Genomic DNA, 27,381 nt, shown 5'->3' with positions numbered 1-27,381 from the left:
GCGGGACTGAGGGGTGTGGTTGTTGCATTAGGCAGCATTTGTCTGAATAAACGTCTTTACCTACATAGTTTGATGGATGTCTACTTGCTTGAATTATCTAAAAGTTTAACAAATTTGTTCTTTGGTGTGAAGGTGAGACAGTTTTTATCTGTAACAGATATTTTAGAGTTTTGGTCCATTTTGGTGCAACAATTGATGGGTTAATTAAAATTCATCATGAACAAAAAAAAGTTGCATTATTTTAACCAATAAAACGTTGACCATAAAAGCCATTCATGTTTACATCAGACGGTTTATGCCGGTTATGGTTCTAGGTTCCCAAACATATCTTTTTGTTATTGTGCTGTTTCACTTTATTTATGGTCAACTTTGATCATTTCTTTATTTAATTTTTTTTTTTGCCAATATTACCCTTTAAATTTCATTTTCATTCAGCAACACAGCATCAACCTTGTTTTTTCTTCTGGAAATGCGGCTCCTTCTAGTTAAAGTTAAAGTTTATGGAGAATTTTCTCAGGGAGATTCAAGAAACAAAAATGACAAAAATCTATGCTGGAGGGGGCCAACCCGTGGACCAGATTACAGACCAGATGGGGATGGAGGGGGGCAGAGGTGTTACATAGATGCAAACATGCAGACCTGGGGAGGTGATAGAATGGAATGATAGACTCTTGTCCAGAATGACTCCTGCTCTGTACACCGGGCAGGTTCAGGAACGTGCTGAATGTGGGCCCTAAACGCACTTCTAGCATACTGTGTTCACGCTGGACTGTCGCTGTACCCGATACTAGAGCAGGTACTCACAGTTGGAGGCTTGGAACAAATTTGGTGAGTCTTTCTCCAGGCTTTTTCTTTCACAGCTCTATTCCGATACATGAAAGACATGAAAGATAGAATCACTGCCAGACGCAAAGCATAATTATTAATTTCTCTTCTATGATTAAGTCTTACACGATTACCTGTGTGAAATAAAAATAGGATGCATAGGCGCGTTTACATGGATTTTTCATTGGAAGTGGTCGCTTGAACACGTTTTACCAAGGGCGGTGTGAGCGGAGCATCAGAGTAACCCTGGGGGAGGTGAAAACGACAGAATTATCAACGGAAAAGGAGAAACTGTTACTTAGTGGGCAGAAGAGACTTTTTACTTCTGTTTTGTCATCGTTTAGTTTAAGAAAATTATGATCAAAACTGATCATAACTTAGGAAGTGAGGGGTTGGGATTAAAGTCAGTGGATGAAATTGGATGTCATCTGGATAGCAATGAAAATTTATATTGTTTCATATGGAAGACATTGCCAAAGGGGAGAGGTTAGGAAGAGTAAAGGCTCTAGGAGAGAGCCCTGAGGCACACCAGATAAAACAGGAGAGGACTGCAATCTAAGTTGGTGTTGCTGAATGAAGATAGTGTGACCTGATAGGTTAGAGCTAAGCCAGTTTAAAGGAAGTAAGGATAAGGATGTCAGTAGTCCTTCATTTCTGTTTATTATATTTAACAGATTATGACTGACAATAACAATAAACCGTCCAAATTTAAACTATGGAACATTTCATTTCAATATTAATTTAAAAAAATTGCAGAAATACTTTATTGATCCCACACGTGGGAAATTTGTTCGTTACCATAACAACTGACGGGGGAAAAAAAGACTAAGAATAATATAAAATAAAAATAAAAAACAAGAACAAGGAAAATGTGGTATAATTTAAAAAGCTATTTACAAAACAGTGCAGGTAAAGAGATGTGCAAAAGAAATGTGAAAGAAATATATATAAGAAAAATATAATATGATTTTTTGAAAAATACAAGTTTGCTTTCTTAATTTTAGGTTAATTTTAATAAACAAAAGATGTGAAAATGACTAAAATAGTTAAAGAATAAAATGAGGTAGACTGACTGCGTATATTTAATTCAATTCAGAGCAGAACATTTTCATAGAAAAAAAACATTTAAACTGAGCAGGAAACTGATCCCAATTTAATATTTGAAAGTCCAACTCCGATTATCTTCTGTTCTGTATTCAAAGCGTTCCCATTCTGCAGGTTTTAGCCAAAATCTAAAAACTTATGTTGTTTTCAAGGACTTAGGTTCTGCAGAACAGCAGGAGTTCATTACATTAGAAATTCACCTCTGAGTTGTGGGCGGGTCTGTTGGTGTGGAGCAGCCCCCCCATGCTAGGCTAGGAGAAGGGAGCTGGTGGCCCCACCCAGCGTATTTTCTACGTCACAAATACAATCTTTTTCAAACAACCTTTTTTCAATTAATAACAGTTTGACTAAAGAAATACTCAGAAATACAGTTTTAATGTTAATTTTCGTTCTTTATGTCCTCCGTCATCAGAAAAATGCCACAAAAACACCAAAAGGTCATTTTTTTCTTTGCATTATGGTGGAGCTTCACTCGTCTGTGTGGCTGCAGGAAAATGATGTGATAAAACGACTCCCCCAACACTGGAGGATAACCCCCAGCAGAGAAGGGGGTGGGGGTATGGGGGGCACCCACCACCCGATTAAGCAATATGGAGGAAATGAGAGAAGCAAAGGCCTCCATTTTCCTCAGGGGCGGGGAGGAAAAAGGGCGACTGGGAGGGGATTGTTGTAGGTGGGATGTAATGTGTGTGCATGCTGGGGGGGGGGGTTGTAGGTGAAAGTCACAGATTTTAAATCAGCTCTTTGGCCTTTAACGGCGCAACAGAAGCCCAGTATCAGAGAGCAGAACAAAGAGGGCCGCAGTGGCCTCCACCAATTAACATTCCTGCGGCCTTTATGAGCCGCCTGGACCCGCCCCTCCACTCACACTTCATAAAAGTCACAAACATCAATTCTTGCAAACCATAACTGTCATTATAATCCCATTAAAAACAACCCACTGAGCAATTTACAGTGAACACCAGAGCCAAGTTTGCCAGCAGTGGGTAGGGAGTGCCCCCGCTGCAACGCCAAATGGACAAAACAAGTGGGACGTTTTATTGGGGATAATTTAACAAAATCTGACAAGACAGAGACTCCAGGAGTTCAGCATCCAGCGTGAGCAACAGAAAACGGCTTTTCTTCAAGTCGCACGCGTTTATGTGACCACACAGTGCCGACGGGAGCTCAAGCTGACCGCCAGAGGGGAGGAAAGCTCAGAAAAGGCAGCTTTTTCACCTCCAGGAGAGGACATGTAGCCCCCCCACCACCGCCAGAGGAGCCCTGAAGCTGGGGAGGCAGGACCAGCATCCGGATTTCAAGGTGAGGCTTGAAAGTGTTGAACATTTCTGATTGAATCCTTCATTTCAGCCTTAGGTGCTGCATTCGATGACAGGCGGGAAACTGGATTTCCAGACTCCCTCTCTGAAACTCAGGAAAGGTTTTTTAGCAGGTCGGACAGTAAAAAGGTTTATTTTTTCTCTCCTTAAGCCTGAACAAAATACAAGACTGTGCAAAGATTTTTCAAATTATTGAAACATTTCTGCTCTGTTTCAAACATTTAAACTTTTACAGACAGACCGCCTGAACACAAACGAGCACACACAACTCTTAAGGTAGATGCCCCAATGACTAAAACTTACTGATGAATGAAAAAAACTGAAACTAAAATTATCTACCTTGGTCCCTTGATTTGAGTCCCCTGGGATGAAATTAGAGGTCCTTTTGCTCCAAATGCTGGTAAATAATTGCTGGCATGGAAACCCCATGTTTCACCGTTTGGCTTTGTTTACACAGAATAACGTCTGCCGCTTCTACAGACTCCGTCTGCAGCTCAGCGCTTATTCTATTTTTTTTTTTTTTAACAGTGTACTACTTTGGGACAGATTCACAAGAGATTTTGCATTTTCACCACACAGAGATTTCTTGAAAAAATTACAGCCAATTCTTATTTTAAGAATAAAACATTTCCAAAATGTTACTAATACTTATTGCGTAATTAAGGAGTATTAAATATTTTAGTATGAAATTAAAATTTTAAGGTCATCCAGAAACTGAGAAAATGGATAAAAGGAACACATTTATTAAAAACAAAGAACATTTTTGTCCTTTTGTGCATCTTTAAACTGCTCATTTTGTGACGTTTTCATCTTCACGTCTATGATTTCCTATCAGAGTTTTTTATGTTTTCATATTTTACATTGATAAATTCCTTTAGATGGACAGGTGCTGATCAAAGACTAAAAAAGCATCAGTGATGAAGAGTTTCAGTCTCTTCGACCTTCTCTGACCTCTGCCTCGCACAAACCTATCTATGGACTCGGGCTCCCCCTAGTGGTGGTTCTGCAGCATGGATCATGTTGAAAACAAAGTTTGACCGAAGAAAGCTCACAGAAACAAAGATTGACATTATTTAAAGCAACAATTAAATATTTTACCATTTAAAAGAGTTAAAATAAAAATAAAATAAAATATTTTTGTGTTTTTCAAAAATAAAAACAGTAACTGCAGTAATCAGACTACACAGTAAATGCCTTTTGTTATTGTGTGTTTTCAAGCTGCTGCCATGGAGGGTTTTTGTTAGTGGAATCCAAAAGGTTTACAAAGGATTTCAATCCGTGTGTTTTATAAATATATGACCCCGGAGACCAAAGGACCGCTGAGAAAAGTAAGTAAAAGCATCATTAATGACAGACTTTTTCCTTCTTCAATGAGCTACGTGGTTTAACCCTTGTGCTATCTTAGATGACCCCCCCCCCCCTTCCATTGACGTGTTCTCCCTACGAGGACAAAGGTGGATAAAGGTGGAAAGATTTCATGTAATCCATGGACACCAGTGAAGATCACAAATCATTGAAGAAAAAAGGTTCAGAGCACTGTCTAGTGGGTCTAGATGACCCCACTCCCAATGTTAAAGTGTCTAGAATAGCACAAGGGTTAACTGATTCGGCCTCCATGTTTCCTCCAGGAACCTCAGTTCCTGACAGCACTGAGCACTGAAACTCTTCATGAGAAAGACTGGAATTCATCTCAAGAATCCTTACAGTGACATCTAGTGGTCAAAAACAGAAAGAAAAAAAAACAATGACATGATCAGGAATTAACAGCAACTGGAGTATTTTGTACTGATTGAAGGAGAAAACATCTTTAGTTTAGAAAAGGGGTTAACTCTTTGAGGAAAACAATGACTAAAACAAGAGTGTAACCACACTTTCCTCCAAGATGGATAGATGGATGCAAGAATGGACGGATGGATGGACGGACGGATGAATAAATGGATGAATAAATGGATGAATTGTTTTTAAGTAACTAATGTCTGAAGGTGAGTCTTTACAAAATAACCATTTTGGTTTGCTTTTAGACTTAATTGAAGCTCCTGTATCATCTGTTCAGTAGTAGTCATGTGATTCACTGAGACTGAATCATCATCATCATCATTATCATCACAGCTTTTCCCACAACAAAGCAAACTCTGGAGCCTCCATGCCAGACAATCCCTGCATCCTAAAAAAAGACACTCTGGCCTAGAAACCCGTTTTGAAGTCTGAAGTGAGAAATTCTGCTGACAAATTAGAGCCTTCGCTCTGAGACGGTCCAGCAGACAATGATGTCACAGAGTGGTCCAATGATGTCACAGAGTGGTCCATACTAAAAGTCACGGTTCGGAGTTTGTCCTGAAAGGACCAATGAGAAGAAGCCTTGAGGCCGGTCCTTCCCAGCCGTCAGGTTCTCCCCGCATCATTAACACTCATGAGAATGCAGATGAAACAGAACTGGCGTTTTGGAGGCGGTCCGATCTGTTGGAACCGACGTCGTCGAGCTCGTTAAATTTATGGATTCTTACTTTTGAAGCATCCGATACAAAGATTGCATTTTCAAACAAGGTGCAAAAACTTTCATTTGCTTTTTGTTTCTTTATTGTTAATAAAAGGGAAAAAAATGCAATAAATGTTAATTATTTCAAGCTGATTGATTCTTTACAGATTTATTTTGGCAAATCAGCTCTAGTGAAAAAGTGATTTTTCATTTCTTGGCAGCATTTTTATGACACATTCATGACAAAATCCTGCATTTAATGGTAAATTCCTCCTTCATTAAAAGTTTATTTACAAAGAGGTGTTCTGTTTTCTGAAAGTGGCTGTCCTTCTCGTTTACCGACTGCTGTGGCGTTGAGGTCATGTGTTTTTGGCGTTGATCATTACGACTGTAATCTCTCTGCTCTTCATCTCACGGGCCATCTGGCACCAGACGCAGGGCGTGCAGAAGGTGGAGTACACGCAGTCCCTGCAGATGGTTCCCTGCAGGCCACACACCGGGTTCAGATCATGGAGAACATGCGGCTGCAGAAAGCCACCAGTCAGAGAGCGGCTCACCTTGATGCCAAATCTGTGTCTCATGGAGACCCTGGTGGCCAAGGTGATGGGTGGGATCAGGCCTCCAAAACAGAACTCCAGCAGGGGGAGACAGAGGGGCTCACCAAACTTCTTGGAGGTGATGCAGGCGAAACATGGGAAACACCAGAAGGCAAAGCAGCCTTCAGTGGACAACAGACACCCAGAAGAGAAGCAGAGACAACCGTGAAACCAGAACGACAACTTGAGAAACAATCAGAGAAATGAGGAAATGAACAAATGTTTCCATCAATGCCTCAGGATGCTGACTGACAGCGTGACCTACTGTCCAAACTGAGGAGGCGGGGCTTCTGGTAAAAATGTAGAATAACCACATCTCTAATAAACACAAACAGTAGTTACGGTTTGAACAAAAGTTGCTTTCATGTCGAAACACTTTAAGAAGGCATCTATGTGTATTTAACCAAACCTAACCCCCCTCTGTAGATGTTTTTATCCCTTTTAACCCTTGTGCTATCCTAGGGACTTTAACATTGGAAGTGGGGTCATCTAGACCCACTAGAGGGCCCGGGTCGTAGGATAGCACAAAGGTTAAAGGAAGTTTTGAAAAAATACAAATCTAGTTTAGAACTTTAAGGCCTAATCAAACCTTTAAGGGAAACTGAGCAAATTCTGATCCATCTCTTTCAACATTTCTTCACATCCCAATTTTAACTTGTCAAAGATGTCAAAGGGGGTCGAACCTTTTAAAATCCTCACCTTAAGAAATGACTTATTAGGATGTTTATTTTGAACATCTGTTGTTGGATAGAAATCTTTAATCCGATTTTGTAAACGCAGCATCTTTTGTTGGATTCAGATTCAGATTCTCCGTTTACCTTTTCACACGAATTGAGGGAAATTCTAACTGAAAAACAAAAATCAACAAATGGTCTGGGAAAAATCTTTGGCAAATATCCAATCAGCTTTCTAATCCGATTCCCCTCTCAAAGTTTTCAGCTCCTTTTCATTTAGAAAAGGTTCAGGTCTTTTCGTAGTTTTATTTTGAAAGGATTTTAAAAGTTTAATGCGACTGTGCCACTTCCTGTCAGCAACTGTAACATTTGTAAAAGGTCATGGTGTCAGCAGACAGGAATGCTTAAAAAAATATGCTGTGCTTCCTTGTGTGGTCAGCACCCTCAGGTCAAAGGTTCAAATCCTGGTCGGGCCCATTCTGTTTGGAGGTTGGATGGTTCCCTTTTCCTGGCCTGGTACTGGTACTGACCTGGTTCTTGATACATGGTCGGTTTCCAACAAAACAGTGGCTTGGCCCCAGTTTGACCTCAATGTGTCAATTAAAATAAAAACTATACGTTCAGTTCTTTATTCAATGTTAGTGTACATTTTTTCCAGCACATCCAAGCGTTTTTTTCGGGTAGTTTGCAGAGCTCAGACACTCACACTGGGGCAGGTCTTTGAAGCAGTCGCACACCTCCGAGGTCCACTCCTGGGAGTCTCTGGACTCCATGACCGGCTGAGGTTGGGAGATCACCAACTTACTCATGATGACGTCTGGCAGAGAAGAGATGACGGTCAGGGATTCAGCAAAGTCCGGCTTAGTTTGATTAAACCAAATGAAAACCTTTAGCCCTAAAAGACTCCATTTGTGAAACAAAACCCCATTTAAGCAGAAAAAAAGTGAAATCCTAAAACCCCAAAATGTAAACTTCATATTAGAAAGTTTGGAGAATCTATTTATTCTAAATGAGATAAATCCTCACGAAGCATCTTTATCAACTTATACAGATTTTTTTCCATCAGAAAAGATTCAAACATGAACAGAAAAAGACTTTTTTGGTTCCATTTCTAGGAACGTCGTCCATCTCAGGTGTTTTCAGCAGACTCACCTGTTCAGTAGATGACCAGCGAACGGCTGTGGTTCTCGTCCGACACCAGAGGGTTTGATCTCTAGTCACGGCGGATGCCAGAACTGAAAAATCTTTCCTGGAGTCACGGCAGAAATATGTGTCAGAGAAGGAGCCGGACGCACCGGTTTGTCCTCCACCTACTTTCGCTCTATTCTGGTAGAAAACCATTTTATATTGTGAAACCACTTAAGCCTCTCATGGAAAAAGCGATGTAACTCCGCTTCAAAGACACATTTAAATGTTTCTCGTAAAAAAGAAAAAAAGTTTTTTGTTTTTTTTTTAAGAAAAAGGTGTGTTTTTATTTGAATGAAAATGGATGGAAATATTACATCAACTCAATTCTGTCGACATCATCATAAAAAAATCTGCTGCAGGCTTTTATTTTGTTAACATCACATCTTTTACACTAAAGTTTTAACTCAATACTTTTTTCAAGTTGGTAAAGGTTGTAAAAGGAAGCAATAAGGATGTAAAAACAGGGGAAAAGCTAAAAATTGGGTTAATAAACTGTCACAAAATTAGTAATAAAATATTTGTTAAAATGTCTAAAATTAATATCAAAGTGCTGGATTTGGCCTCTTTTAGATGGAAAACAGAAAAAAAAGATTGTAAAAAAGTCTAGGTCAGAAGGGTTATATAAGATAAAAAAGACATGGAAATCATTATTTAACCCCGCCCCCTAGTTTTAACCTTTTTATTTCTCTTTAAAGGTTTATATTTCATAGAGTCAAAGTCAATCCTGCTTTCTGACGGTCACTGGAGTTGGAAAAAAACACATTTTTCCAACATTTGTCTTTGTGCGATGACAGCAAGCGTTGAAGTGCGTCGAGCTGATCTGAAGCCAGTTTTTCCACCTCACGGCTTCTGCCATCTTTACCCCAAACATAACCGAAAACTTGATCAAACAATAGTCAGCCGGACGACACAAACGAGTCCGACTGTTACTCACGGCCAGGAAGGCCGCTTAAGGGCTGAGGATGTGAAGCTCTCCTCCAATTCAGAAGGCCACGCCCACTGTTGAGTACTAAGTCATCTTAACCCTTGTCCTATACTATGACCCCCCCTTCCATTGACGTGTTCTCCCTACCATGACAAAGGTGGATAAAGGTGGAAAGATTTCATGTAATCCATGGACACCAGTGAAGATCACAAATCATTGAAGAAAAAAGGTTTAGAGCTCTGTCTAGTGGGTCTAGATCAGTGTTTTTCAACCTTTTCTGAGCCACGGCACACTTTAACCTTAAAAAAAATCCCGCGGCACACCAGCATCCAAAAAAAAAAAAAAAGGCGAAACTCATGGTCTGTATTGATCTACAGTCCCTCCACAATCTCACATGCATTTTTGAGATAATTGTGTCAGAAAAAGCTGGAAACTGCAGCTGTTTTTTTTCTAAAAAATGCAATAAAAGTTAAGTTAGAAGATTTAAAAACAGTTTGATGTGTGTTCGTTGTTTCAAGACGTTTAACAACAGATCTCCTTGTGCGCTGTCAATCTCATGACCCAATGCATCATGGGAGATGTAGTGCATAAAACGGCTGGAGATCGGTTTTCGGAGCTTCAGTGTTTTGTTCACTTGTTCCACGGTCTAATACCGGATTCTGTGCAAAGCTACACCGCTTAAGACGAGCTTTAGCTGGTATTTTTGTTAGAACTGAGCGACTTTACGAGCTAAATCGGGACAAGGAAGTGAAGACTTTAACCACTTCTGATTGGTCAGACTGATTACATGTGATTAAGCTCCCCAAGAATGATTGGTGGAGACAGTTAAAGGGGCGGGACTTTTCCAAAATACAGCCGAAGGTGCAGCTGAATCGCGGTACTGTACAGTCATTCTTATCAAAATGTCTTTAATAAAATAAAATAAACGCAAAGAAAATGTATTTTACATCTTTTATATTCCTAACTCCTCAGTGTTTTATCAGGGCCTGTTTGGATGAACAGAGAGCTGAAATCTTGGAGATGGGAAATGTTTTTAGATCAGTTAATGAGGACAATTTCCCACGGCACACTTGGCCATCTCCCACGGCACACTAGTGTGCCACGGCACACTGGTTGAAAAACACTGGCCTAGATGACCCGACTCCCAATGGTAAAGTGCCTAGGATAGACCAAGGGTTACATATGACTTTAAAGATGAGATTTGACTAAAATACTGACAGACCAGCTGTGGCGCATAAAACCATCTGGAAGCAGACTGTAAATGTGTTTCTGATGTCAAGTCGGACCACCGCACTGTGAGCAGCAGCACAAGCCCCGCCCCCAGAGACAAACTCAATTGTCTCCAGTTACTTTGGTTTTTAAGTTAAGTTAAAAAAGGAAGTTCAAAAGTTGCTTTTGGTCAAAACAAACAAGACAACATTTATTTCTGTGTGAGGAAAAGAAAGAAAGAAAATAATTTTAAAGTAAAAAAACCAACGTGTGAAAAGTTTTTATGCTTGTGATCTCATTTGGATCTGAAGCTGAGACTTGAAATTTTACAGCTTTTAGGTGAGTCACGTTCAGTGTCAGGATTATTCCCTGAGCCTTTGTAAAGGTGAGTTCAGGAGCTGTAGCGTCATGTTGACTCACTGCTCAAACATTAAAAAATGAATTAAAAAGTTGTATTTTTCTGGCTGAAAGTTTCATTTCTTCCATCAGTGATGCACAGCGAGGAATCAGGGGGGTGTTTACTTTTGTGGGCAGGTAGCAGTGAGGTTTTCATGCCTTTGTCACCAAGAGGATGAGCGTCGGCTTGGAACCCAAAAGACGTTCTTTCTAAACTGGTTTCAGTAACAACAGCTTCCCAGAATGCAACAGCTGACTGCAGACAGGAGCAGTGATTGTGTGTGAGATAAAAGACGACTCTTCTCCCAGGGTTCAATTACCTTTTTAGAGAGCAAACTTTAAAGACAATTACATTTAGATGACTTTGACAAAGGAAATAAGAATTTGTGCAACTTTTGATCTTTTTTTCAAAGAAAACCCTCCATACCTTAGGTCTTTGTGCTGCACCTGAATGCCTCGCCTGTTTCTGTTATTGTAGATAAAACGTCTTCATTCCTTCACGCCACATATTTCCCTTTCAGACTCTGTAGATCAAATCCATTCAGGAGCGTCTTTACACGTTCTGGTTTCAAAGAATCAAGATGCATTAGGAGATGAGTTCAGTCTCCAGCACCGTCTAGGGCTTTTTGGTGTCACAACTCAAGGAGTCAATCACACAAGAACACACAAACAGCCTCGGGTCACAGACTTTTTGCAAGCTCAGCCATTCCAAGTTCAGCCAGGATCATTGTTCATATGTATTACAGTAATGACATACATGTACAGATGCAGTGTGGCACAGTTTGAATACTTCCTCACATTGTTGCATCTACAGTGAGTCAGAAGTCCTGATCTCTGCAGACCAGACCCGCATGGAGGGATTCAGGTTCCTGGAAATAAAACTCTGAATCCTGCATTTTCATTGATCTGATTGTTTTTTAGTTTGTACTCTTTAATATAAAGATTTCTATCAGAATAAAAGAGGGAAGTAAAACTTTTTGGGGGGAGTTGAAAGTCTGATACCCACAAAAAACATCACAGTTCTAGAGAAGATCTGCATGGAAGAATGGACCAACTTCTTTCACTTTCGGCTTCTCCCATCAGGGGTCGCCACAGAGAAACAACCCTTCCACGAGGATGAGTCGCATGGTCAACTTGGCAATGTTTTTACGCCGGATGCCCTTCCTGAGGCAATCCTCTCAATCCAACCGGGCTTGGGACCGGCACAGCAGCAGAGAAGGGAATAGGGAGCAGCCCGGATGCGAACCCAGGTTTCACGGACGGAAGACGCCGCAAACCAGCACAAGCTAAACCGGCCCCCCATGGAAGAATGGACCAACAAAAAACATAAAACAAGTACTGAGATAAACAAGCAAACAATAGTCTAATCAAGTAAACCTTAGGGGAAACGCTTTCTTTTAAAGCATAGTACTTACAGCGTAGTTAAGTGGTATTTACATGGTACTTTTTATGGGACTTACTGGGTACTTACATAGTACTTGCTGTGTGTTTATGTGGTACTATTTGGTTAATACTTATGTGGCACCAACTGGGTATTTATGTTGTACACACTGGGTTTTTAAATAGTACCTACTGGGCATTTACATGCTGTGTAAATGTGTCTTTTGTGGTACTTAGCACATGTAAGAACAAGGTAAATGGCGTATACTTATATAGCGCCTTTCTTCCTACAAGGACAAAGCGCTTTACAGTCACAGACCCATTCACCCAGTCACACACACATTCACTCACACATTCACACACTGGTGGCGGCTCCAGGTAAGTACCATGTGTATCAAGATAGCAGGTAAACAGAAACTACAGTGGAAGTACTGTGAAAACAACACCAGAATGGCAAAGAAAATGTGTATGTTGATCAATATTTGTTGGAGACAAAGTAGCCACACCCAAACAGACCCGGTTTGTTTTCTCTGTTCAGTTTTGTCTTGCAATCCTAGAAATTCTCAGATTTATTTAGCAACACATCTTTCTTGGCCAGTTCTATGCTAACTGCATAGAAAACACAGCAACATGCAACAAAGAATTTGATAAGATTACATGACAAGAAGTAATCAGAGCAGAATATGTTTTTACAATGCAGTTACTTCACCCTAACCAAAAAGTTTGCATTGTCTCATTGGGTAAGCTCAGAAGACTAAGTGTGTATGTACACTGAACAGGAAAGTAATACTCACATAAACATACCCAGCATTTAGTACTGAAAGTACCATGTAGTAAAGTGGAAATTGGGCTGACTTTCTTTTACAGACCAGTTTCATTGTACCTAAAAAGGTAGTTTCTCTGAAACTACTATGTCCTTTTAACCCTTGTGCTATCTTAGATGACCCCCCCTTCCATTGACAGCAAGCGTTGAAGTGCGTCGAGCTGATCTGAAGCCAGTTTTTCCACCTCACGGCTTCTGCCATCTTTACCCCAAACATAACCGAAAACTTGATCAAACAATAGTCAGCCGGACGACACAAACGAGTCCGACTGTTACTCACGGCCAGGAAGGCCGCTTAAGGGCTGAGGATGTGAAGCTCTCCTCCAATTCAGAAGGCCACGCCCACTGTTGAGTACTAAGTCATCTTAACCCTTGTCCTATACTATGACCCCCCCTTCCATTGACGTGTTCTCCCTACCATGACAAAGGTGGATAAAGGTGAAAAGATTTCATGTAATCCATGGACACCAGTGAAGATCACAAATCATTGAAGAAAAAAGGTTCAGAGCACTGTCTAGTGGGTCTAGATGACCCAACTCCCAAATGGTAAAGTGTCTAGGATAGAACAAGGGTTAAATGGTAAGTGCCACAAAACAATCTTGAACTTAACATGTAAAATTCACATCCAATAAAAAGTACTTCCTGTGTGCACACTGAGCTTCACCCAGTGCAGTGCTTAAGTATGCTGTGGGTAATTGAATGAATGAGAGTCAGGCGTGTAGCGTCCAGGAAGTGTGCGCTGAGGTGGTTCCCACTGGTGACCAGAGCTCAGACTTCTGACATTTCTCTCTCAATTTTCTAAAATCCTTGAAAAATGGTTTGCTTTGAATTTAAAATGTTTTTAGTATGTGCAGGTAAATGGACAGAATTCAAACCAGCAAAAGGTTCCACAAGGATCTGTCCTCGGTCCCTAACTTTTCATTTTGTTCATGAATGACAGTTTCTAAAATACTTCAGTTTCTGTTGTTTGCAGACGATACATAAGATAAGATAAGATAAGACAAGATAGGACTTTATTGATCCCCAGGGGGAAATTGGGTTGTCACAGCAGCCAAAAACAAGAAAAAATAGCAGTTGGAAAGTACGAAAAACACAAAAAAAAAACACATGAATTTTCTACTCCAGAACAAATTTACCTGAACTTATGGTCACTTTAAAAGAAGAGATTGCCAAGGTGAAATTTTTTTTTATGGAAAGAAATATTTCTGAATTGGAGAAAAAACAACGTTAAGGAATTCTAGAAATCACCAAACAGATGAAAATTCAAATATTTGCCAAGTTAACATTTGCAAAGTGAGAGAAGTAAAGATTGTTGGGGTTATGTTGGCTGAAAAGTTCAAATGAAAATCTCACATTAATCCTTTAAAAAAAGACAATTAATAAAAGCTATTTTAATTCTTTATAGATTTCTTGAGAGTTCTATTGTTTTTTATTTTACTGTATTGCAGTGACTGCCTCATAGTTTGGGGAAAAGCCTTTTCTGTCTATAAAAAGGCAGCGGAGGCAGCGGAGAACACTAATAATCTGAAAACGTCTGCAGATTAAGTTGATTTAAAAACTTTATTGTTTATGTTCAAACCAAAGTGTAAAACTCTCCCAAACATCTTTCAGTCCGTTTTTTTTCCCGTTTGCACTTTGAGACAGACACAGGTTCTATTGCATGGAGCTCACAATGAGCGAAACTACCAACAGTTTCCCTCAAAGACACGTTTCAGTATGGGATATTAAAAAAATACAAGCAGAAAAATGAACCAAGACATATGTTAGCTGGAGACCGAGATGGTTTAGGGTGGGGATAGAAATGTAGAAAATTAAAAAGTTTGTCGTTTCTGTTATTAATGTCGCCTTTCTGCACATGTAAAGGGAACTTATGGAAGGAACATTTGTTCATTCTGTTCCAATAGTTCAAGCCTAAAGAAGGGCAAATGTGTGTTTCCTTGTAGCACGAACAATAAACTATTCATAGTAGTACACTCATTTTTGCAAGGCAAGTTTATTTGTGTAGCACAATTCATACACAAAGTAATTCAAAGTGCTTCACAAAACAGGAAATGCATAAAAACACAATACTGTGCAAAGATTAAAAACATACATAATCCTTGTAAAATTTACTTTAAAAGACGGTAAAGAGAAAAGAACATGAACAGATGTGTGGATAAGGACCCTTCAGTTATATTCACAGCTGAACAGGAATATTTTAATATTTATACCTCAGGGGCCGGCCTCCTGTTGATACCCAGAGTCAAAACTAAACAAGGGGAATCAGCGTTTCAATATTCTGCAGCTAAAATCTGGAACAGCCTCCCTGAAGTCGTAAGACAGGCCTCTTCTGTGTTCATGTTCAAATCTAGACTTAAAACATTTCTGTTTAGCCGTGTATATGACTGAAAGGTCCTATCTGGTCCTATCTACACTTTTCTTTCCTTTCCTTCCTTTATTTTTAAATCAATTTTCAAATTTTTTCTTTTCTTTTAAAGTAAATTTTACGTTGATTATTTCTATGATGTATTGTGATTTTAATGCATTTTTCTGTTTTGTGAAGCACCTTGAATTACTTTGTGTACGAATTGTGCTACACAAATAAACTTGCCTTGCCTTGCCTTGCCTTGATATGGCTGTTAAAGTTCAGGTCAGAGTATGATGACCCCTAGGTTTCTGACTTGATTTGAAGCTTTTAGAGACAGCGAGTGAAGTGAAGTGGACAGCTGACACTTTCTCTTTGTTTCTGTGGACCAAAGACGATGACTTCGGTCTTATCTGAGTTTAGCATCCAAGCACTGATCTGTTGGATGCAACAAAAAACTAAATGTCTCCTTTTTTTTTTATTAACAGTTTGATTTTCCTGGATTCTTTTTCTTGTTCCGGCTCTCATAGTGCATCCCTCATTCACATCACAGCCTCTCTCTGATCTTTTTCAGTGGGAGAATTTCAACAATTGGAGGCTGACTGAATATTTTTTAGCTCCACTTGTACCTGATTGACAAGCTGTGAGGAAGAGAAGTGTGCAGAAAAAAACACTTTAAAAGTAAAGTAACGAAAAGTAAAGTGAAGTGAATGTCCCAGAGCTGTGCTGTGAAACGAAAATGTGAAGGAAGTCATTTCCTCCAGACTGAAAGAATCTGCAGGTAGATGTGTCATTCAGCAACACTTTCTTTTCATTTTACTTTCACTTTTGTGGAGAAACTTGAGTTGTTTGGGAGGTTTTTGAGTTTCAGTCAACGCTCCTTTTGAACTTCACTGAGCATGCTCTGAACAGAACCAGCCTTCCCTCTCTTTACCACAGACCCCACAAGCTTCATGATCGTCTAAAAAAAATGACCATCATGCATTTCTTTGATGGTTGCAAAAGCTTGTGATCTTGGAACTTGGCACCATGACGTGGAGGCGAGACCTCTGCAGCCGCTCTGCTTCCGCTGATAAAGCTTTCCCAATATTTGATCTGGACTGATGGCTGCAAGACGCGGCGTGATAAACCGAGCCGGGTTCAGCCCGATCCTGCTGCTGCGGCTCTCCCCCGCTGACCTCAAACCACATAAAGCTGCAGAACACGTGACACGTTACAGGCCAATGAACGCGCGGCTCTGGGGTTCACAAACACGCTTAAACCATCTGAGCATGTGCAGCTCTGGAAGCATCACAGAAACCAGGAAAGTGTCTGATTTTGTTTTTTTGTACTTTACATTCAGGGGCTGATAAGAAATAAAAATCTTTCAGTTTATGCTCATGTTGGCATCAGAAACAGCAAATCATTCAGTCTCTCCAACGATTCCTGGTATGTCTGTGAACCCAGAAGAACTTAACCTAAAAATTCACCTTTTTATGCTAAACTATTTCATTAAATCTGCAGGTTTTCATCAAATCCCTTTTTTTAATTTGTGCAATTTTAGCATCTCCAGCTTGTTTTAAGTTGCTTCCCTCTTGGTTTTATAGATATGCTGAACAGCATCTGCACAAAAATCTGAATTTTGTTTATTTACATGTTTTCACAGACATTTTACAGCAGAACCAAAGTACTTTTTTTCCACTGTTCTTTTTAGTAATGGCAGCAACTAACAGCAGCCAAAAAATAAAACTAGAGAAATATAAACAGAAAGAAAAAAAACAGGGTTAAAAAAGTTTTTTCTTTTAAAAGTGCAAGAATTTCTAAAAGAAATTGGGACATAACAGGTCAGTCGGATAATCCATACTTCCTGTTTTCTTATTTACAATGTCCCCCCTCCCATCTGAGTACAACCCCTCCCTGACCCGTAAAAAAGTGAAATGACAGCGAGCAGTTGGTTTGTTGATGAAGCAGAGAGACACGACCTCCTCAGGGAGAAGCTGTGGATCAGACGGAGACGCTCCAAACTCCAGGAGCTTCAGACAGAAACTCATTCTGGAGTCAAAACATCTCATTTAGAGGAGAGAAGAAGACTAAAGCCACAGTATGGTCTTTTTTATTCAACATATTAGGATACGGGTCAACAATGTGGCTCAAATGCTGACATGGAAGTCAGGCTAAAACTATGCACAAATCGACAAAAAGACCTAAAAAAAAAAGAAGGTTTTTACCAAAGTGTTTTGTGAAGATGTAAAGAAAGATTTATGAGGTTGAAGGTTTGCTTCTGTCACCCTGTAAAAAGGCTAAAGAGCAAACTTTTTCCAATTTTGATTAAAAAATAGCAAACATCAAATCCAACCTCCTTGATGGTTCAGACGTCCCTGGAAAGCTTTTCATCAGGAGTTTGTGAGGCGTTCTACAGCGCTCGTAAACCCCCACATGCTCACCAGTCCTAACTGTTTTCTTCTCAGGCAGGTCAAGAGCAGACATTAGAACTACCAGCTGCTGACAAGCTCAATAAATCCACTGACCCTTCAAACGCTGAGATAAAACCGAGCAGCTCTTCTCAGCTGCTGTCTGCAAATCTGGAAAATAAAAACTGCTGGCAGAAGACCGTAAGAAGATATAAAATTCCCAACGTCTGTAGTAATCAGTCAGGAGGGAAGGTCGATTCGAAAAAAGAAGACGAGGTTTCGAAGAACAAGAAAAAGTGTCACAATCACTGGGCTAAATCAGGTTTTTACTTCACTGTGGCAAGTCTCAACACACTCACCCACACACAAACACACAATTCAGATGTGGGGCTCCCTTCCTGCTGAGTGTGCTGCAGATAAACCTGTTGAACTGGAGGGGCGAGGAGCAAACAGCGCCTGCGTGATCAGAGCAAACAGCCGGCAGAGCTGCAGCCCTTTAGGCCTGCGCAGTTCACCGTCCGTCTACCTTCAGCACGGCCGGCTGCACACTGGACCACCGTCACGAGGCCTCCGCCAGGTGAACAAGTTCAGCAGCAAGTCAAACAGCCATACATGAAAAACACGGTTCATTCACGTGCTGGAGCTCAGCATGAAGCTGCAGATGAGGCTGCAGCTGCGCATGAAGCTGCAGATGAGGCTGCAGCTGCGCATGATGCTGCAGATGAGGCTGCAGCTGCGCATGACGCTGCAGATGAGGCTGCAGCTGCGCATGACGCTGCAGATGAAGCTGCAGATGAGGCTGCAGCTGCATAAAACAAAGCAATACTAAAGAGTAATGAGACAAACAAAACGAAAGCTACAAACTACAGCAATCATCCAAAGGACAAGAGATTTTCGCCCCCCGGTGTTCAGCATGGGGAGGTGCAGTTTAGATTCAAATGAAATGAAAAGCCTGCAAAATGTGAAAAAATGCTGCTAAATGTCAGATCACATATTTTTTTAAAGAATTACTTTTTAGGAATTAAGTTTATTTTTAGATGATTTTTTTTGTTCGCTTTAAGACGAATCAAAAAAGATTTATCTATGAAGGAAACTATCCATAAATCTACTTTGAATCTTCTAAAGTTTATCATGAGCATAAACTGCACTTCAAATCAAGAAAAAAGCTGAGCAAAAATAGAAAAAATAAGTTCCTCAGAAATAAAAATAAAAAAACATTTTAAACAGAGTTCAGGGAAAATGTTTGACTCCATATGAAAGAAGACTTTTTTTTCAGTACAGTATTGCAGATGCAGGAAGATTTTCCCCTTTTGAGGTTTTTTTTCTGGTTGACCCACTTTCCGCACTTCCTAACAGTATATTAAATTGAAAACATGTGCAGCGTATAGAACAGCACCTCTCTGAGCAATCTGAAGGTTTTAATTTGAAGAGCTTGGATGCAGACACATGTTTCGCAGCATGAGGACGGGTCTGTGAAGACCCCTGCAGCCCAGAGCAGGAACAAAAAAATCTGCAGAGGTCTGGAAACTGAGCTGCTGACTCACCACAGTTACTCCTGAGGTTCACTGTGGCTTTAAATCCGGCACATGATCTCATGAACCTGGAACCCAAAAAGATCTGGGTCAAAAAAGCTGGCGGGGGGGGGGATTAGTGTTGAAATGAGACAGCAGAGTAAAGCAGTGAGTCTGGCAGAGCACACACACGGAGGATCTTTACTGCTATCTGGTACTTTTGAATCTCTTTGCTACATCTGTAGATTTGTGGAAATCTTGCTGTTTTTTTGTGTTGCTCAGAAACTTAAGAGGCAGTTATGGGACAAAACATTCAAAGAGGGAAAGCTGCAGGTTTGCTGATAGTTTGATGTTGAGGCTGCTGACTTGACAGCTGTAACTGAACACAAGTCTCAGAAAGGATTTCTAAATCCATGTTGGGTCAAAAACTCTTCTTTTTGTAATAAACGTTCATTCAGTTTTTCTCTATATTCTTTCTTTTCTCCTCAGCATTTGCAGCAGAGACCCTGGTTCCGATCTCTCCACAGGAACATTCGGTTCTCTCCCAGCTAGGACTGCTGGTCTGGGTCTCCGGGGTCCAACAAGGACCAGAACTCTAACTCTCCTTCAAGTCCAGCCCTTCAGCAGCCAGGTTGGTGCTCCATTTCCAGAACTAATGAAACGAAAAAACCTGGAAGGAAAGGATGCTGCCATTTTCCTTTTGTGTCTTTGTCTTTCCCCGACAGAAAAGTGTTTTTTTATTAAAAAAAATGACAAAAGTAGAATGAAAAGTTGCAGCTTTATCAACTTTGGAAAAAGTTCCTGTGATCGGTCGAATGTTGGTTCAAACTTCATCCTTCAGGAGTCTCCTACTATCCTTCGGTCACACCAGATGTACACGTTTTAGACTTTATACAATTTTGAGTTGTTCATACGAATCCTGACTTTTAGAAATTCTTTTAAAAGTCTTAACGTCGCTGCATGCTCAATGATAACGGAATTTCTGATTCCTAAATTAAAAGAAAAAGAAAATCAAGAATACCGATGTATAACAAACTGTTTGATCCATGAATTTGATATCATCATCATCATCATCGGGGGGGGGTTATGCCCCTTCCCGGTGCGTAGAGCCGACCAAAAAACACAAGGGTCTTCCATATTTTCCTGTGCCAGAAGCTCAGCATCCTTCATAACAACCCCATAAGGTTAAACATCTCCCGCAATAACGTCTGTCCACCGAGTACGGGGTTTGCCTTGAGGTGGTTTCCAGCCCGCAGCCCCTGGGTTAAACTGCAAGATGGCTCGCGTCGGATGGAAAGAGGGAAGACAGAGAACGTGGTCGAACCATCTGATGCGGCGTTGCGCAGCCAGGCAGGAGGCTTGGGGCTGGCAGGTTTGGGCTCTTAAGGCTCTAGAGACCTGTTGGGGCCACTTGATGGTCTCAATGTCGAAGCCATCTATTCTTAAGCTCTTATTTTAGGGCCATGTCTCCAAACCATAAAGCAGGATGGAGAGTACAGCTAGGTTGTAGATCCGGAGCTTTGTCTTGCGCGTGATGTTTTGATGACGCCACAGTGTTTTTTTGAGAGACTGCAGAGCTGATGCTGCCAGAGCCCACTCTGCAGGTGATCTCTGGTTTTAGGTCACCGTTAGCCTTCACTATGGATCCCAGGTATGTAAAGCCCTTCACAGGCTCGATGACATCGTTGCGGAGCCGGAGGGGGGGTGGGTCTGGGCTATCACCAACTTGCATGAATTTGGTTTTTGTCCAGTCACCTAGAGACCATACTTTTTTGCTTCTTCGCTGTAAATGCTTAGAGCGTTTTTTAGCTGGCTGAGGGATGTGCTGAACAGGATGGTGTCGTCGGCATACTCCAGGTCCGTCAAATGGTAATTGCCAAGAGACACATCAGGGACTTGCTCACAGACCCGGGACATCAGCTGATCTATGATGCAGTTAAAAAGCTCAGGAGCTTCGAACACCACTGGAGATGGGAAACTATTCTGAGTCTTTGTCATTTACGCGGACACAGCTTTCTGCATTGCTGTAGAGCAGACTAAACAGAGAAACAATCTTGGGTGGTGCTCCAAAGGTCTTTAGGATATTCTACAGTGAGGTATGGCAGACGGTGTCAAATGTAGCCTTTAGATCTATAAACACAATGTAGAGATGGCGATCTTTACGGAATTCCAAGGTCTTCTCTATGAGTAGAGGGACGGCAGAGATGTGGTTTGTTGTGGAGCGGTTGAGCATAAAGCCGGCCTGCTGGGGATGTCGGCTGCTTCTGATGGCTGGGAGAGCATAGTTGAGCAAGATCCTGGTGAAGAGCTTGCCAGGAATGGAAAGAAGTGTTATGCCTCTGTGGTTGTTGCAGATAAGCTTATCACCCTTGCCTTTCCAGAGGGACAGAATAACCCCTCTAGTCCAGTCCATTAGAAGCCTCTCTGACTCCCACACCTCATTAAAGATGTGGGTTAGCCACTCGATCATGCCCTCTCCACCTGACTTTAACATCTCAGCAGTTATGGCACAAATACCGGGAGCTTTCCCGTTCTTAAGATGTCTTAGAGTGGCTCTGACTTCTTGGGATGTGAAATGATCTGTTTTACAAACAGCGCTGAGGACAGCACTGTTTGCAGCCACTGGGCTGATGGGAGTCGGTTGAGACAGTGCTGTGCTGCAGGAGGCGGCTAAAATGGTCTTTCCGGCGCTTAAGGCAGTTTTCTTTTGTAAAAAGTTTGCCATCGGCGTCTTTCACCAGGGCTGTCTTTATGCGTGGACCACCGCGGGCTTGACGCAACAGATTGAAGATGCTGCTAATGTTGTTGTTTTGAGATGCAGATTCGAGGCGCTGGGCTTCAGATTGCAAGAACCTCTCTCTGTCCTCAGCTATGGCCACGTTTGCTGGGTCAGTCGGCGGTACTCTTTCAAGTTACCACGGAGCCGGTGTTGTCGTCGTTGATCAATGATCTTAAAAGTCCTCTCTGATATCCAATACTTTCTTGGGAGGGGGGGGGGGGGTTGGGAGCGTCTGAGGACAGTGTGCACCACCTGGATGACAGTTTGCTTGAATGTCCTCCAGTCTGTTACCTTGTTAGCAGCGACGGAGGAGCTGAAATCTGTGGTGATGTTAGGATCGCTGAGTGGGAAATAGTTCAGACAGGGCTGAGTATTCCGGAGCTGGTTGGCTCTTAGCTTTAGTTTAATGTTTAATGTGGGCTACCAGCAGGCGATGGTCTGTATTGCCAAACTCTGCTCCTCTGTACACACGACAGTTGGTAATGAGGGATTTCCAACGTCGGGATATATGGATGTGATCCAGTGCCCTCCGAGTTCTGCCATCTGAACTGTACCAGGTCCAGTGATGGATACGTTTCTGGGGGAACCAGGTATCAGCAATGCAGAGGTTGTTATGGTGGCAGAGTAAGGGGAGGAGGTCGCCGTTGTCGTTTGTGAATATGTCAGCAAAAGTTGTGCCGACTGGAGAGCCGGTGGACCGGTCCCTGTAGAATATAGTGGCATTGGGATCAGTAAGGATGATGGGGATGTTGTGCGATGAAATTAGACTAATAGCCTGGTGGAGTTGGTCATAGAACGCATCAATATGGTATTTGATATACCATATTATTTATTCACTTTTTTCCATTGACCCGCAAATTCTTCTTTTCGGTATTTTCTGGGTGTGCGTCTGCTGCCAGAAATTCCACAATTTTGACTCAAACATTACACACAGAACTGGTTCAAGTCAAATAAATGGAGTACATTTGAGTTTGTCAGAAATGCCAGAACAATGCAGAATCAGCTCCAAAACCAGGAGTACAAAAAAACAAAACAAAAGTAGACCTGGGGGGTATTCCAGAAAGCATGTTTAAACTCCCCTGACTTTAAGCCTGAACTCTGGCTGAAATCCACCTGAACTTGCTTACTCTGGGTATGTCGGTTCCAAAAGGCCGGATATGAGTTAGCGTAATTACGCTCGACTTGGTAACCCTGGGTTAATGCACGTGCACAGCAGGTACATAAAGACATTCTCAATGGATCGCCAATTTCCGGAGTCACCATGGAAACGCGTGGAGAACCAAAGAGAGCGCTATACTTTAGTGAGACGGAGTCTGAGATTTTAATGACGGCATATGAAGATTATACGTCCATCAAAAAAGTAATACAGCTGTATCATCAACAAAAGAAAGAGTTTCTGCTTGGAGAAAAAGAACGAACGGCCAAAGTAAACGCACGAGTTATCTCATTTCTATTTTCATTGTGACGCATGTGTGTATATATATATATATATTAAAAAAACGTATCCAACTTAAATGAATTGATTCAACAAGTAACAATTGAGTATAACAATATCCTGGCTTTATCCTGATTCCTGGATTTAATATATCAATATTTTTTTACAACTCAAATTACATATTTATCTAACTAAATGTCATATTACTCCTTTTCAGTTAAATGTTTTACGATCTTAATTTATTGTAATTCTTGATCTCTCATATGTCTAAGTTTGAGCCTGCAGATATGCTCATTTTTATAACAATAAAATGAAAGAAACAAGAATTCAATATATGTAATTTACCATTTCTCCAACTTTAACATTACACCACTAACTAGTAGCGGTACTATATAAACTCATTATCCTCTCCTTCCCTCTCCTTAATGGTGCATAAAGACTTAAGTATAGTAGGACAAATAACTCAGCAAAACACAGTAAAACAGCTAAACACATTTGGTCAAAAACCCACACTTAATCCCGAGTCTGTCCAGACAGGCAAAGGGAATGGTATCCCACAATTCCTTGCAGTGCCGATCTAACAGCAGCACCAGAGTTACACCTACTTAATTGAATTAATTTGAATGAAAGTAAAATAACTGTCTGATGACTAGGTGTTATTTTTTAGCTGACTTCTGGAAGAGAGGAAGCTCTGTGTAACTCCAAAATAACAAAAAAACTTCAGTTTCTGCTCAAATCGTCAAATAATTTTATCATTTAATATATCAATTGAAAAATACTAGACAAATACAGAATAAAGACGTTAAAATAATTGTGTTTGAGGTTTTGGTTCATGCAGAATGGTCATGCTGAGCAATAGCCCCTCCTACTGGTCATTGAGGTTTACTACAAACTGACTTTACTTTTTTTGGCATCTTCCTTATTCAGGATTTTTGTTTTGAAGACATTTGAACATTTTGGTGAACTTTACTGCTCCACAACCACACATGCAAATGGCACCAACATGTTGGATTTTCCCGGTCTTTTAAACCGGACGTCCTGCTCATCCTCAGTTCTGTCCTACAGAGCCTCATCGGCGCCGGGACTCCTGCGGTCTGCAGACGCGGTTCTGGGAGTCAGAGGGATGGAGGGCAGCACGGATCCAAAGAACCCCACACCTGTTCAGGCTGAGCCCTCGAGCCACCTGAGGAGCCAACAGAACCAGACGGACTCTTTCCTCACTGCAGCCCGCCTCCTCCGGGGGGGGTGGCTGGAGGAACCCAGCACGCCAAGATGCCAGTCCAGTAGTTTGGTTAGCTCCATTAAAGTTCTGAATCCAGCTGAGGTTTGGAGCAGGAACTCCAAAAGCAGGACCGCTGGCCCGAGCGGTGATGAGTGTTCTGAAGCTGACCAGACGCCTGAGGGCCCAGTATCGGTTAGAAGACAGACAGACCGGGCTGGACGTGACACGGGAGGGGCGTCCGTCCGGATTTCAGGGTGCCGGATGGCCTGCAGGCAGAGCAGGAGGTTCAAAGCTCCGGTTCTGCCTGCAATCACTGAGATTTAGGTTTTGGAAGGTCTCATGTCACCAAAACGACCTTTGATTGTTCTGATTTTGTCATTAAAAAAAAACAACTTTAATTCTATTGAAGTGATATTCATTAGAACCAGCAGCTGTTCTTACAATTCTTTCTTCCCGCACCTCTGGGCAAACATGTGACCCCCCCCCCCCCCACACACACACACACACACACACAAACACACACACAAACTCACCAAAATTTGTACCTGATGAAAATTTATTTTGGACATCATAGTGAACAACACCCCAAAAATGACGACATCACAGCAGAAGAAGCCATAAAAAAATCCACAAACGAAAAATCAAAATCAGATGTCAGGATATCCAAAGGATGTTTGAAAACTATTATGGGATGCAAATGGAACCTGCAGCTTGGCCATTCTGTGGCAAAGTGTGAATATCTCCCCCCATTTTCCCTACATTTGGGAAACCTGTTCCATCAAGTCTACAACCACAACTGAAGTTTCACTGACCTTTGACCTCTTGATATTTAAAATAAAATAATAAAGTAAATGAAATCCACTTTAGTACCTCCAATAAATTTAAACTCCATCACCTCCTGTAGCATTTTAAGAAGCTCCTGGAAGAAAAAAAAAGTTTGGTTTTAAAGTTTGTAGTTTGGAAACGGCGTTTACGTGGCGTTTCCTCGTTGCTCACATTTTTTTTTTTACTGGAATATCGCGAAAACTTACTTCAAGAATATGACATACGATACGACCATATTAGGAATGTGGTGAACAAAAAGAAAGCCAGGGAAATGTAAAAATGTTTGCAGATTCTTCTAAAAGCACATCGGTCGTAACGCCCTTAAAATGGTTGCTAAGGAGATAAAAACTGCCATTTTGAAAATGACTGTGAAAGACAGAAAGGAAGAATAAATGGCGCCCCGTCCACCTATGAGGGTGGGTCAAAACGTATATATATATATATATTCATAATTGCTGAAAAAGTGTTAACTACTCTAGAAAATACTTATCATCATCCTTCCACCGCCATGCCTCAGTGTACACCCCACTTCAGATATTTGTCTAAAGAATGAATGGGTCAACATTTTACAGCGTTTGTTTTTAAAATGCTATAAAATAATTAGGAATACAAATGAGAGCATTGAGACTTGACTCTGTAACACCCAGTGTGGTGTTTAAAGAGATTTCCTGTAACTTGTTTTAGTTGCTCAAAGGCTTCACTGCGCAGCAGAACATTCATTTGGTGATACAGTTGAGCAGCAAAAACCGCACGACTTGCAGAAGCAGCAGACTTTTAACACATTTACCTGAGGCTTGTAGAGTCTGAGACCAGGCTTTCAGTCCTTTTTTGTATTCTCTCAGGTTTACATGACTAAATCTGAAGGCGCCTAAACCTGTGGAAATCCCATTGATGATCTAATGGATGCCTGAATGACTCAGAAACTGCTGATTGAATGGAGGTGGTACGCCTGCTGTTCATCAATCACCTGTGCGGAGTTGAGTGGAGCACCTGGACACCCCACCCACGTCCTTTCTTTAACCTCTTTATATTTACATCTTAAAAAAAGCTATAAAAACACCAAAGTGTGACGTTTGTCCTTCACGTTTGAAGCTGCCGACACAAACGCATTCAGGAACCATTGGAAGGTTTAAACCCCTCCAATCCAACCCCCAAATCAGGGCTGCTCACCCCCCCCTGACTGTTTTCCAGATCTCCAAGACTTGTTAGCTGCTGATTAGCTCAACCAGATTGAATGAACACACCTGGTCCAGGTAACCACCAGCGGAAAGCAGGCAGTGTGGTAGATCTCCAGAGCAGGATTGAGCAGCCCTGCCCTAAATGCTGAGTGTCAAGCTGGACAGCTTCAGGTCCCATTTTTAGCCTTTAAATGGCTCCATCATGGATTTAAACCCAGTCTACCATCCTAAGGATAGACACTCTACCACGGGGCCGTCGAACTATGTGGTGAATCTTTTAAAGATGAGTCAGAGATCAGATTCCGGAGAAACTTTCCTAAATTTAGGCAAAAAAGATTTTCCCAGAATGTCAAATGTAAATCATTCTAAATAGAAATTTACTTATTGTGCAGCGTTTATGAACCCTGGTAGAACTGAACTAGTTTCCAAATCTGATATTTTTCCATTTTATACTTTCAGATGCTAAAATACAGTTGAGTTTGAAACAGTTTGTAATCTGCATCAAGGGAAAATCTTGAAGCTAAGGATGGAATTTAGGTCAGATTCATTGATTTTTCTGAATCTGTGTGATTCGTGGCCCTGCAAAAGACGGGTGGAATGTCCAGGATGTCTCCTGCCTTCACCCACAAGAGGCAAAAATGGATTTATTCCACCCTAAACAGGTTTTTGACCTTCATTAGTAAACTGGACCTTTAAAAAGTCTTTAAAATTTTCTCAAATATTCCCTTGAGGTTCATTGTTTTCCACTAAAATTCAAACTTGCTTTACTTTTTTATCCGTTT

General features: G+C 41.2%; 1 protein-coding gene and 1 long non-coding RNA gene across 2 annotated transcripts; one reads left to right on the top strand and one right to left on the bottom strand.

Annotated features, from left to right (window-relative positions):
• Positions 1 to 5,802: 5,802 nt before the first annotated feature.
• On the bottom strand, positions 5,803 to 27,291 carry LOC101159215 (cornifelin homolog B). Its single transcript, XM_004076813.4, has 5 exons — positions 26,209 to 27,291; positions 8,147 to 8,243; positions 7,701 to 7,811; positions 6,282 to 6,442; positions 5,803 to 6,206 (listed from the first exon to the last, which is right to left on the bottom strand). Exons 3-5 carry the CDS (start codon positions 7,801 to 7,803, stop codon positions 6,084 to 6,086), a joined length of 387 nt encoding a protein of 128 aa, XP_004076861.1. The 5' UTR covers positions 7,804 to 7,811; positions 8,147 to 8,243; positions 26,209 to 27,291; the 3' UTR covers positions 5,803 to 6,083.
• LOC105355700 lies at positions 19,247 to 24,999 on the top strand. Its single transcript, XR_910046.2, has 3 exons — positions 19,247 to 19,374; positions 19,650 to 19,791; positions 24,440 to 24,999. It is a non-coding gene; the product is annotated as an uncharacterized LOC105355700 (long non-coding RNA).
• Positions 27,292 to 27,381: the final 90 nt, after the last annotated feature.

This window comes from Oryzias latipes, chromosome 14, assembly GCF_002234675.1.
Source record: "Oryzias latipes chromosome 14, ASM223467v1".
In the NCBI taxonomy this organism is placed as follows: domain Eukaryota; kingdom Metazoa; phylum Chordata; class Actinopteri; order Beloniformes; family Adrianichthyidae; genus Oryzias; species Oryzias latipes.
This window is presented reverse-complemented; position numbering and strand designations above follow the sequence as displayed.

Bases quoted from the DNA above. Each gene is read 5' to 3' on its own strand.
- LOC101159215 (XM_004076813.4), bottom strand. From the start codon at position 7,803: ATGAGTAAGTTGGTGATCTCCCAACCTCAGCCGGTCATGGAGTCCAGA. The intron at 6,443-7,700 runs GTGAGTGTCTGA...TGTCCACTGAAG, and splicing joins CTTCAAAGACCTGCCCCAGT to GCTGCTTTGCCTTCTGGTGT. The intron at 6,207-6,281 runs GTGAGCCGCTCT...TGTGGCCTGCAG, and splicing joins GACACAGATTTGGCATCAAG to GGAACCATCTGCAGGGACTG.